At 43.4% G+C, this 12903-nt stretch overlaps 1 protein-coding gene across 5 annotated transcripts in view; it reads left to right on the plus strand.

Annotated features, from left to right (window-relative positions):
- Nfat (nuclear factor of activated T cells 3) overlaps positions 1-12903 on the plus strand; it is a 60786-nt gene that overhangs the window by 27219 nt on the left and 20664 nt on the right. For 2 of the 5 annotated variants that reach the window (XM_078191131.1, XM_078191134.1), the window contains exon 1: positions 7840-8529. The exons of 2 other annotated variants lie outside the window; for them this stretch is intronic. In XM_078191131.1, the coding sequence (XP_078047257.1) occupies positions 8388-8529 (142 nt within the window). In that variant the 5' untranslated portion in view covers positions 7840-8387. Of the gene's footprint in view, positions 1-7839; positions 8530-12903 lie in introns of those variants that run through there. One more of the 5 variants, XM_078191132.1, reaches the window with a different exon arrangement.

A 12903-nucleotide genomic window follows, 5' to 3' on the forward strand; every position in this document is an offset into this window, starting at 1 on the left:
CGAAATACTAAATAATTCATTTACATTAATTAGGAAAAAGATTATGCACTTAGAATAAAATTTTCTTATCGATCATTAATTTCAAGATCGTGTCTCCTTCAGCCTATTTAAAATAAAGACGCAACGAATTAATTAATTATTTGAGATCGCTTTGTCTCCACTTGAATCGACATTATTTTTATTTCATTCATTTTTCTTTTAAATAACGTACATCCAGGTCCGTCTTTACTTTCGTTCTTATTCGTACCGCAGCAGTTAAATCGTCTCGATCCGAACGATGCCTGCAGCTGCGTTGCCTCGTTCGAAAGTTTCGTCGGCGAAACGCCTACGATTTCGCTCGAGATTTTTCTGCACAATATTTTCATTCCCTTCTTTACGTTTTTATCGCGATCGTTGTTTCCCGACAACAAGTCGTTCCATTTGCGGTGACTTTACAATTCTAATTCTAACGCCGCCGGCCGAATTAGCTCGCGTTCGCAACATTTTCTTTGCTGCTATTATTTCCGCGGCTATCATGGCTATTGCTTTCCGATAACGAATTATTTCACTTGGCGGTGACGCGTCGAGCGAAATAATATTTCGTGAGTAGCCTTCGCGCTCTCGTTAACACTCGAAGCTTGCCGCCCGAAATCGCTCTATCGCACGTGTCGCGGCTTTTTATCTTCTCCGAATTAATTTGCTCTCGTTGTTGTTCACGCAGAACGGGGATCTATCGTGTGATCTGTAATAATCGAATGACCGTGACGACGACCAGATACCGCAATAACGTTCTCCCCCCCCCCCCCCCCTCTCCTTTCTTCTCTCTCTCTCTTTCTCTCTCTATCTCCCTCCCACTCCTATTACTTCTCGCTCACGCCCCCTCTCTTGTTAAACGTGACACTCTCTATCTTGTTCTCTCTAGTTTCCCGCGACGATTTATAATTTTTACGCACGGAGTTACGATTAATTCCGGAGAGTGTCGACGCGGTCGCCGGGGATTAATGCAAATCAATTCATTCGCCGTGCCGTAAATGCATTGAAACGGAATCAGGATTGTGCTTCGGTTAAAATAAACGCACATTCGTCGACGTATACAGACACGCGCACACGCGCGCGCGCGCGCACACGGACGCGCGTTCTTACACTGGTTCGATTGTACTTAGCCGCGTTAAAAAAAAAAAAGCAGTGTTCACCGATGGCAGAGGAACTACGATACGATTTTATCGCGGCTTTACGCTTCGGATCCGAGCGTTGTTCGCTGACGACAGGTAAATAGCCAGCTCTCGAAGATACGCTACGTCTCATAATTATGCGTATCGCAAGAACCATCCCAACAATCTCTGACAACTCTTTGGATACGAATCATTTGCTTTGAAAAATTTCACGGCAATTTTTGGCGCTACCAAAAATTCGTGCACAAAGGATTAATAACGGATTATGTGGGGAAATTCGGTTAACGTTAATCGGCTAGATGTTATTTGACGTTGGAATTTGTTGAGGGCTCGGATGAAACGAAATTCTTCTGAAAATACGAATCTTAATCTATTTCTCGGTAGGACATCTTGACTGATAGATACTATTTAACACTGATCTTCTTCAACCATTTAAATAAATAAAAATTTATTCCAATAAGATTTTATTCGAATAAGAATTTATTCGCGCAGGAATTCATACGAAAGCTAATTGATTCGGATAAAAATGATTGAATACAAGGTGTGTTGTTACGTAGTTTATCGATTTATTTGTTTCGTATTATCTTCTCGAATTATTTGGATAAAGAATTGCTGAAATAAAAAGTTATCTAAATAAGAAGTTATTCAAATAAAGAAGTATTCGAACAAAAATTTATTCAAATAAGGAAGTAATCGAATACAAATTTATTCAAATAAAGAAATCCTCGAATGAAACATTCGATTAAAAGAAATGATTCGAATATTCGTCTCTGATAAATAGTTGTCGAAAACGATCGAGATAATGCCCAAGTCTGGGAAGAAGTCACTCGGTGCGTGTTAAGCACCGTACACTTTCGCCCGAGTCCCGTTCGGCTGTTCTTGCTCGTGACACGTTTTTAGCGCACGTGAGCTGAGTCACAGGGGCACTACCACGCATACAATCTACGCTACATGTATGTTTGCACTAAGCGGGACGACGATTTCGGCAACGATCGCGCGGACTCGCCCGATTTCGGCGCGCGAATTCAACCGATTGCGTATCCGCCTTTAGCCGGACCGGTAACGATAACGAAACCGGCTGCATCGAGTTCGTCGGAAGTGTACACGCGCGCGACGATTGGCGGCTGTTTGAACAGAAAAAGTCCCGGCATACACGTGCGCGATACGCGCGGCCGCGCGTTCTCCCGCCCGCGAATCGCGCGTCGCGAGCAAAGTGTGTACGGTCGGCTCGATTAAGGCGACCTTTAATGTCGAGGGTCACCAATCGGGAGCGTTGCCGCTGCCTCCGATCGGCATCGCTTTAGATTTGTTTACCCGGCCGACGCTAACAGTTCTGTGTGTCCCATGAGCGACCGGCCTATCGGCGCGGCCTCCCTCCGCTGATATACTTTTTTAATTTTTCAACAATAATCAGAATTCGGCGAGATTCTGATGCAACGACGACCGCTTGTTGCATCGGACACTAATGCTCGCCCTTCGCGACGGTGAATACATTTCGTTCGGTAGCTTTTGATCGCGTGGGATTCGATTTTGGGACTGGTGTAGGTGCGTGCTACAAGTTCAACGCGTGAGAGAATCGCTGCCATGAATGGGACGGTTTTATTTAGGACAAGCTAACGAACAAAAACGCGTCCTCTCTAATTCTAGTTTGGAACATTCCAAAGAAAATTCCAAATTCTTTTCTTATAAGATTGCAGAGAAGCGCCGACGAGATTCTTCTAGGTTCACTTACCATGCATTGAATTGCTTTAAAACGTGCACATCTTCGAGTTAATACCACATGGTAGTACTCTATGACAAAAGACGATTCATATAAAAATATCTTGAGAAATGAATGCCATAATAAGCAGTTAATATCGTATGTTTCATTGGTCCATTTACCGGAAAACCAATAACATTCTGTACACTTGCATACAATTTAGTACATACACATAACGAGCCGTTTGTTTAATAAAGAGAAATTACCGGCGAATTAGTATCAATTTGAGAGTGCACGTCCGCAAATACGAAATTTGGTCGAGAGCCGGCTGATAGTGGATCATTATTCATAGAAGCCACTATGATTGCCCCGGGGGGTCGGTGACCATGTCTACAAACATGTAGCAATTACTGGGGTGTCGCTGAAAGGGTTCCACGATGCCCGATCGATCCGGCCTGTATTACAGTTATCATGGCCGTCGTTAACGTGTCAAATTAAGTGGAAATATAGCGCGGAAAGTAGCAAATATCGTCGCCCAACAATTTTTTTCTATTTTTACCCTCGACCAGCATCGTTTCTCTTCGTTGCAATCGATAGTTACACACCTAAAAATCTTCGTACTCTAGCGTCAAGAAGTTTCGACGACTCAGCTTCGAGTGACGATGCATACGATCAAACGAATCGATACATAAGACAGACAAGACTAGGTGAAAAATAAACGATTAAACGGTTGATTAAAATTAAATTAATTTAATTTAATATTTTTTTATTCGATCTTTCTCTGATTATTCGAAATTCAATGTTGAAAGAGACTCGCACGAAACGGCTGCAGCGATTTTTTTATTCATTTCACGGAACATCTAATTCATCCGCATTATCCACGAATGAACTGCTTTAACGTAGCCGACGATGGTTAACATGAAACATGACAAACCACCGGAGTATAATGAACAATCAGACAGATCCGCTCGTTAAGGATTGTTACGCAGAAATTCCCAGAATACTACGAACGAGGCGGCCACGTTTCTATTTCGCTTCGGTTTCATCGAATCGCGTTTAGCATCACCCGATGCATTCTTTCAACGCGGGTAATTACGAATTTCTGTGACTCGGCATATAAACAATATCCGTGCAGAACGCGAGAACATTTCAGCGGCATATTGTCTCAGAAACGAATGCAACCGGCAGAAACAATTTATAATCGAATCGAATTACGTTCGCTCTGATCGATCGCTCGCGCTTTCCTGGCGTTGTCGACGGCTATAAAGGAGTACAACAATCACAGGAAAAAAGCGGCATTTGCATTCCCGGAGGGAATTACGAGCCATAAACACATCGGCGGCGTGTCGCGTTGCTAAGCGCCGGCATCGAATTAAATTTCGACATCGAATTTAATCAATCGGGAAGCAATCTGGGCCGCGGTAAACGGGAGTACCTGGACCGCGTAAATATCCATCACAATACGAAACAACGCGGTTGTTAATTTATGTAAGAGCGTTACGTTCGCAGCTAGCACGGCCGACCGAGGCTAGGTAGCGCGGGTGTTGGCCTTCGACGGTAATTAATCGAGCTCCCGGTCTTTAAATTCGCGGCACGATCTTGTTATCGGCGCCGCGAGCGCGAAAAATAAAGCCGGAAAGAGATCGCGGTTAACAGTGCAACGTGTTGATCCCAACGACATTCTCGCCGTTCGACGCGATCCCGTCGAATATTCGATCGGATTCTCCATCGATCCTTCCACTACCGATCGACACACCTGCCTCGACGTTTCCTCGATCGTTCCGTTTCGTTATCGCGGTTGTGTAACCCAGTTCTTGCACTCTCCGGGCGCTCTCTAATACTGCTTGTCATTAATCTGCAAAACAGAATCGCTTTTGCAATTAAGTAAATAGATAACGCCGATCGAGCGGTAGTCCTGACCTCGCATAATTTCCGCGGTTCAACGTCGCAAGACTGGCCGCGTGATGCACTCGCCTCTATCGTCGCGATCTCTCGAGCTTTCTAGACCGGTTGACGTCAGCTGGTAACGAGGGCTCGAGTCATTAATGCTCTAATGACGGAGATTGTCCGCGAGATGTTTCCCTTTTGTTGTTACACGTTGTTCGAGATAAACGATCGAAAATGGAATTCCGAATGGCCGAGTGCTCGCAAACGGCCTATCAATTCGGCGGAGCGATAATCATCTGTGCTCGACGACGATGACGACGACGACGGCGGCGACGGCGAAATGTAGGATCACTGGTACGAATCACTTTCGGCCCATTTAACGAAGCCTCGGATCGGTTTACCGGCGCGCGTGCATCGTGGGTGCCAGTTGCCCCGTTGCGAGGCGTCGATGCGTACCGCGGAAAGGTCACAGGGCCGTTCAAATGTTGGCAAAAAGAAGAACGATGAGCATCGCTCGCGGAAGCAACGCCAACGCTTTTCATCGTCACGTCGGGGATCTGGTGGTATCGCTGGATGCAGCTTTTCCGGATATTCGAGGCGGCACGGCCCGGTATTTCTCTCGTTTACGTAGCCTGGGAGTGGGCAATTGTTATTTCTGAATGAACGGTGCAACAACGAGAGCCAACCCGCCTGATTAACCCCTCGCGTTACGATTTATTATCAAAGAAACCTGCGTGCGCGGACAATTCAATTTAGCGCTACTCTACGCGAGGAGGCACCGCAAAATTGAACCAAAATACTTCCGTTTTTATTCGTCCAGTGCAAGATTACTCGTCGCAAAAAGGAAATAAAAACGCTATATGCCCTGCTAATTTATCTGTTATCTTATTTTATATTTTATTTAGAGCGTTACTTAACGTCTTATCTACCGAAGGCTTATTAATAGTATTCGCAATTATTATGCAACGCAAGGGGCAATCTAAACGATTTGGCGCCATTGAACAAATTTATCAAACAGTTTCTGCATTCTCTCGATAGAAAGTGTTCATTTTTGTTAACATGCTGCGAATTTTATGAAGAAGATACAATCGCGTTGAACACCTGTTTCTCACAATTGTTCGAACACCATTTTTGTATTAACTTGAGGAATTGTGCTTTTCTTTATTCCGAGTCGATTTGAACAGTTACTATTTTTATTCACTCTTAGAGAGACCTGTGATTTGTTACTCAACTATTGGCCATTCTGAGGTTTTTATCAACGATAAAGAAACCTTTTAGACTTCGTTTTTTTTCGGATAAATTAATCGCAAGGGGTTTGATTTTTGCAGTAGAATTATTTCACTCCTTGAACAGCGCTTAATTACATAAGAAGCTCCCGCCGACAGTAATTAATTGACGAAATCGAATTATTGAAATGTATTAGTCTATGTCAATCACACGATAACACGTTGACCACCACGTGACTCGCACAGTAAGAGCGACTTCGTCAGATGATTGTTCTCTATTGAGCATTGTTATCGAACACTGTTTATCTTCGAATATTATTGGTATATCTCGTTTATCTATGGTCTATTAATTTATCTAAACTTTAGTTGTTATATCTGTACAATTAACGGCGAATCGAATTAACTCTGATTAGCGTCTCACGGCGAAATATGCAATAGAGTGACTTAAGCTTATTATACCATGATACCCGAGCAATATGTTTTTCATCGAACGCTGTTAATTGGAAGTAAAAGAAAATTGAACGGTCACTTTTTTTAAATATTGCGATTTATCGAGGCGTATCATTATACTGCAAAATTGCGATCATTAAGATGAACGATTATCTTCGGATCAAATCTTTTTGCGATTTACACGTGCCGTACTATTTCCCTACAGTTGCAGTGATCGAATCGCTTTCAATCGTTTCCTCGTACCAAGTATACATAGCAATTCACATTTTCACACGTTCGTTGTTAAGCTTCCCATCAAAGCGTAGTAACTGTGAATTTTTTTTGGCAAAATAGCGATAGTCTGCGGCAATCGCAACAGAACAGAAAGGTTTCCTTATCAAAGGTTCAAATATCAGGTTCTTTCTTTCTTGATTACGCGGGCATTTTCAAATTTCTGCTATTTCAAAATTGCAAAGTAAGTTACGAATTTGCAATGGTTTTCCAGTATATCCTCTTAGAAAATCTAAGAAAAATATTATCTCACGAAAGTACGCGCATTCTGAAATACATAAAATAGCGCGCATTGTAAATTGACCTAACACGCGCGGTGTAAAGTTAATTACATTCTTTACAAGCATTATAAAATTATGGTCGTCACACGTCGCGTATGACGTTTGACAGTGAACACATTAATCTGCTGCTCGAGTATCGATAACAGATGTATAAAATATTATATAAATTTCAAGAGTGAGGGAACAGCATCGCACGTTTAGAAGATTCCATTCGAAATGTCGCGTCAACGCGACATATGTTTCATCGTTTTTTTAAAAATATTTTAATATTCGCATAGTCCTGGAATAATAAATCTCGTTCCCCTGATCCACGATTTTAATCGTCAAGCAGTCCAGAATTTGTTTCTCTCGATCTGAAACATGATATAAAACGAAGTTCTCTTTACGACGGAACTCGGTTTATTTCGATCGCACTGAACATGGTTTAAATATTTAGTATTACGATACAACTAGATCGTAGTTGATTGCAATAGATTGTAGCTGCCGATTATCAAGAACTATAAAACCGAGCCGCGAGGTTCGAATGATCGCATCTCCTCTTCCCGAATTGTCTATATTGTTATTGTCTATGTTAGCCAGTTTAGAGATAATTGATGAGAAAAATATTAGAAAAAGACGAGAAAGTAAATAGGTCATCGAGGGATGCAGCACGACGCGAGGATCGGTCCCGGTCTCTCCGGAAACCACGATCCACGGTCTCGGGATCCCAAGTGGTGCGTCGCGCCGCGTCGCCGAGAACAGTAGCAGCAGATAGGACAGATAGCCGGTCGGTAATTAGCGGCAGCTGATTGGTCACCTTCTTCCTCGGCATAACCGAGCCGGTCGGGGATGAAGGAGCGTATAAACGTGTCGCGTGGCACCGTGGTGGGGGCTTATTTACTCGGTGTTCAGAGCAATGCCGGGTTGGCCGATCGACGACGGATCGAGGAACGGCAGTCTGCGGCTGACACTCGCTGAGATCGCGTGACGTGGATTCCCGACGGCATGTCCCCACGATCCAGCATCGTCGCCAAGCTAAACTAGTCGGTGCTATTCGACTGCTAGTGCGCTGATCAGTGTTGTCCCGCGAAGACTTGTCCCTAGATCTTCTTCGAGTACCAGTGAATCCAGAGTATCAGTTCCCTTCTTTCGGCTCGGTTCCCACTGCAAAGAGGACCCTCGTGTGTTGTTCGCGGCGGTGGGGGAATATGTGACAACGTTCGTGAACACGTGGACCATCGGGAGTCATCGGGGACCATCGGGTACCATCGGGGAATCATCGAGAACTCAAATCAATATGGGATAAAGGGACCAAGTGAAAGCCCGCGCTGATCGATCGACTCTGATAGATCGCTTCTGTCGAGGAGAGAAAGAGAGAGAGAGAGGGGAAGAGAGAGGCGCACGCCGGGAGATCGCGGCGGGCCCATTGGTCCTTAGAGACCTAATGGCACCCGACCTTGAGAAGAAGCGGCAGGAACTCAGGAGGACCAGCAGCGGTACCTTGGACTACCCCGGCCATGAACACTTTCACATGCTGCTGCAGCTCCGCTGCAACGGACACGCGCTGACCGAGCCCTATCGACACGGTAATCATGATCCACCGATTTCGATGTTACCGCTTCCGTTGATCCTCACCGAAGATTAGCTACAGATTCCAAAATTAGTCGATTCCGACACGCAATGCTCGATAAACCACGAGACAGGGTTTTGTGTTTTTTTCGTTCCGATAAGATAATATTGTAAACACATTTTTGTTCGATTCAATAATCTCCGCGAATTGCTGCCGATTGCGATTCTGTTTTGTTTTTATATCGTACAGAGCTGGCACTCTTTTCTTCAATTATTATGTAATAAACAAGACAGTGTCCTCTGTCTATGGTAGACGAAGTGTCTTAACCCCTTGCACTTGAAGCCAATTTTAAGCTCAAGTTCCAAAATCGTTTTCTTAACCTGCAGTGGCTCGATTTTATTTACTTATCGATTTAATCACGGGAGAAATTCATGCTCCATGAAAATACGAAAGAAAATATTATCGCTTGCAAAGATTAGTAAAAATGATCATTGTATATCATACTTCAACGATTGTTTAAGGCTTTTTGATGTTTGTTCAATTGTACCTGTGTTTGCATGCACGGAGATCGCGCGATTAATCATTCTATATGTTCAATTTCGAGATCCATATGTTGTGCGACGGTTTGCAGAATAAAACAGAGAATTCCTTGGATATTCCGTTGGCGTGTAGAAGGATAAGAATGTTGAATAATTGGACATGATATACGATCTCCGATTACTTTACTTGCGAACGTAATTTCTTTTTACTTCATAGACACATTTCATGCAACGTAGGATACAACCTAATGCATTTTATGCGTATGAAATTGAGTGTTTTAATTACGTGCCAAATGCGAAGAAAGTCGTTAACTTACCGGTTACTAGATGCTTTCAAGTTATATTAATAAACACACACAGAGTACAAGATCAGTATGTTAGTAAATTAGTAAAATGACTCAGGGCGTTTCCAAAGAAATCATGTCTTCTGCCGAGTTCATTTACCATTTTAGTCACTCTTGTAGTTACAGTGGTAATGCAAAAATGATTGTGGACACGTTGCAACAATTTTTATTTATTTATCGTTATTTTTGAGAGCAATGGGTTAATTGTACGAACTTTGTCGACGAATATCAATCCAAGAAGTAAACGTTTAGAATAAAAAAGTATGTCCACCATGACGAGATTTTTACTAGTCCTTTACTCCACGCGTTCTAGGTCCGGGTTGAACTATGCGCCAATTTGTTTTCGTGAATAATCGGTCAATAAGGTAGCCGATATCGACGGTAACGCGCCGTCACGGTTTTCTCGGCGGTGCACAATAATTTCTCTTCTTTCGCGCTCGGAAGTTTATGTCACTCGCGACGCCGGCGCGCTGATCGATCAACCCCCCCGTCCCTACGGAAGATCTCGGACGCGGTCGATTCATTTTCACGTTATTTTCCTCATCCGTCGGTTCGATATTATTGTTAGAAATATCCTCGCGTGTCGCGCCGCCTAACGCCCGGGAAAATTGATCCACTCGTTTCGCGATAACCTTCGAAGACACGTCGCAATGCCCTCCGCTCCCTTTTTCATTCCTCCCTCGCCATCCCGTCGCAATAAATCAGAGTCCGCCCTTCTGAATGCTTGCATTTTTCTCTATTCTTCTGTTTGCGCCTCGTTACGAGTCGAAGAGAAAATTTAGCTGTTGCCCCGACGCGATAGGGTTGTGGAACCGGTTACCGTGGGGCGGCCAATTATTTACGATGTATTACAATTATCTTCGTACTCGTCGAACGAGATGTGTTACATAGTTTATTCGATAATAAGAGAGTAAGAAGATTTAACGTGCCTCGAGCATTTTCACTTCGATCGTGCTGTGCCTGAAAAAAATTATATTCGGACAGATCATGGCAGCCTAGATCATGAACAATGACTTTATCTCTCGTTGAATATTCAGGCCTGCCTCGTTACTGAGAAAATTGAAGGAAAACTTAAAATTTAGCAGAGATACCGAGGTAATGACAGCCGGAACGCATTTCACGATAGCCGACTGTACGTGCGTTTTGCATATACTTTCGAGCATGATAATAAAGCGAACTTTTTACGACCGGGAAAAGGAGGTTGCCCATTTTTCATCGGCTTCTGGCCTGGTTCTGCTCGAATTTTATAGAGAAAGTTCTTTCTAGACGCGTGCTCGAAGTTTATGGAACTACGCGAATGCGTCGCCATGTTGGATTGCGCAACACCGAGCTTATGCTGGTTTCGAAGACGTTTTGGCGGGAGGATGTTGGGCAAGAGTCTTTCTTGTTTCCACTTTTTTGTCGCGTCGAAGATTCTCGAAACCTTCGCCGGAAATGAAATAGAACCCCGTACCTTTTTATTCGAGATTTATCCTATCTACGTTGAAACTGACTTATAATTAGATTGCGAAGTTTATTTATTTGTGAGAAAAATTATTAGGTATTATTTTCGACTGATTAAAATGATTAAGAAAGAAAAGAAAAGAAATGTCTGGCAGGCAATTTTTATTTTACAGAAAAATCCTCAGTCTACTTATTCTATGCTCTCGAATATGCTACAAACATGTTTAGCGGCCAGTTTTTAAAAGGAACTGTTTCGGCTTTTAAAATTCAATGTCGTCGCTATGATTACACCGCCAATGACGTCGACATCGACGTTTTTTTGCAACCGTACATATTCTCCGGGAACAGTAAGAATCGAATCGCAGAGTTCCTTCTCCGTTCCCAGACTATTAGCACATCCCTGATAAATCGAAACGCGTTCTTTCGTCTGCGAAATCTTTTTTTTCTCTCGTTGTGACCGGTACTCCTTTCTTTTTCTCGCGATTTTTCACGCGTTCGTTAATTAACATACGTTCCTACCGGTTTCTCGCTTGCTATCCCGATCGCAGGTCCTTCGATCCTTTCCGTCGCCTCGGGTCGACTCGACGGTCGAATTGTGGCAAATTATCGTTCATCGGCGCCGCCGCTACATCATTTACGATCCGGGGGGCTCCGAGGATGCTCCTGAAATTGTTGTCCAGGTCGGAAACCGTTTCATCGACCCTTCTATCAAGACCGACACCATTCATTAACTATTTTATACCGTGCCGTAATGTTTTATGAACTCCGGGCAGGCCGAGTAAGTGGATTACTATATTTTCGTAAGACAACTTGGCCGACCAACTTCGTAAGTGTCTCTAAAGTAAAACGATGGCTTGTATTATCGCAACTGGATATTTACCGAGCTGGAAACGAACGCGAGGAGAGTATGGGAAACGATGAGAGCATAGAACACTGTCCGCCAGTCCTCGAATGAGCTCGAACGGGCAGAATTAGCCGACTGATCGATATCAAGAATTCAATTATGCGACCGTGAAACCGTTCCAAGAAGTAGTTGGAAATTAGTAATTTTTGTTCACGTGTTTAAGCGTAATAATGCAGACCACGGAAACCGCGGCGACCGATGCCTTTCAACAGCCGATATGGAAAATGCGATCGCCCGAGTTTCTGCGTTTCCGTGGTCTTCGTCGATGTTTAAACGCTTCCGGGAATTTAGGTGAGCTACTGTTTTACCGGGGATACCGAGCATGATGTATCGTCGCAGATGGACTTCTCACGCATTGCTTGCATTCTTCGCGAGGCTGCTTAGAATCGCGCCAGTCTCTGAAAGACGCGACCACGCAGCGATTACCTAGTTTTCTAGCAGACTCGGAACCTTGTGGGATATATGATACATTTATTTTAAAAGTGATCTGCTTGGTTATTTTGGTAATAATCTGCTCGGTTAAAACACTCCGTTAGCAAAAGAATAAGAAGTCGAGCAATATTTGCTTTGCCAGAAATTTATTGGCTTTCAAAGGTTTAAATGATTAACTTTCGCTCGGTTCACAATCCGTTCACAAGCGTGTTTATTACGAGTGTCGTGTCTCTCTTCAAAAAGCAAACATCTCAGTGAATTTTTATTGCAATTTATAAATCACTTCAGCTACCCGGATGACCCAAATCTCCGCATGGCAAGAGGCATCGATGTCTTCGCCTTGGTATGAACATAGATTCTCCACTGCCAATATCTTATCATTTTTCAATATCTTCCATTCGTTCAAATATTTTACAGGGTCGGTAACATCGTGTTACATTATTCTGTGCGAAAGAAACGAAGGCCGCGTTCAGTTACAACATCCTCCCTTGGATATTCACAGTGTCTCCTTTGTCTACTTGACTTCAATCCTTACAAAAGTCTCAGGAGAAGACAAGATCATCTCGGCTTCTTATTAATCTTCATATAGGAAACCGAGATGACAACCAGTTTCGTCATCACTTTGTATCGAACGTGATCAATCTTTATCTAATATTAATCTAAACTCTGCTCTACGCTTTCGTTCTCTGATCATTCTCCGAATATTCCAAAGCCCTAAGATCGCCATC

Source organism: Augochlora pura, chromosome 9 (genome assembly GCF_028453695.1).
Source record: "Augochlora pura isolate Apur16 chromosome 9, APUR_v2.2.1, whole genome shotgun sequence".
NCBI classification, from domain to species: domain Eukaryota; kingdom Metazoa; phylum Arthropoda; class Insecta; order Hymenoptera; family Halictidae; genus Augochlora; species Augochlora pura.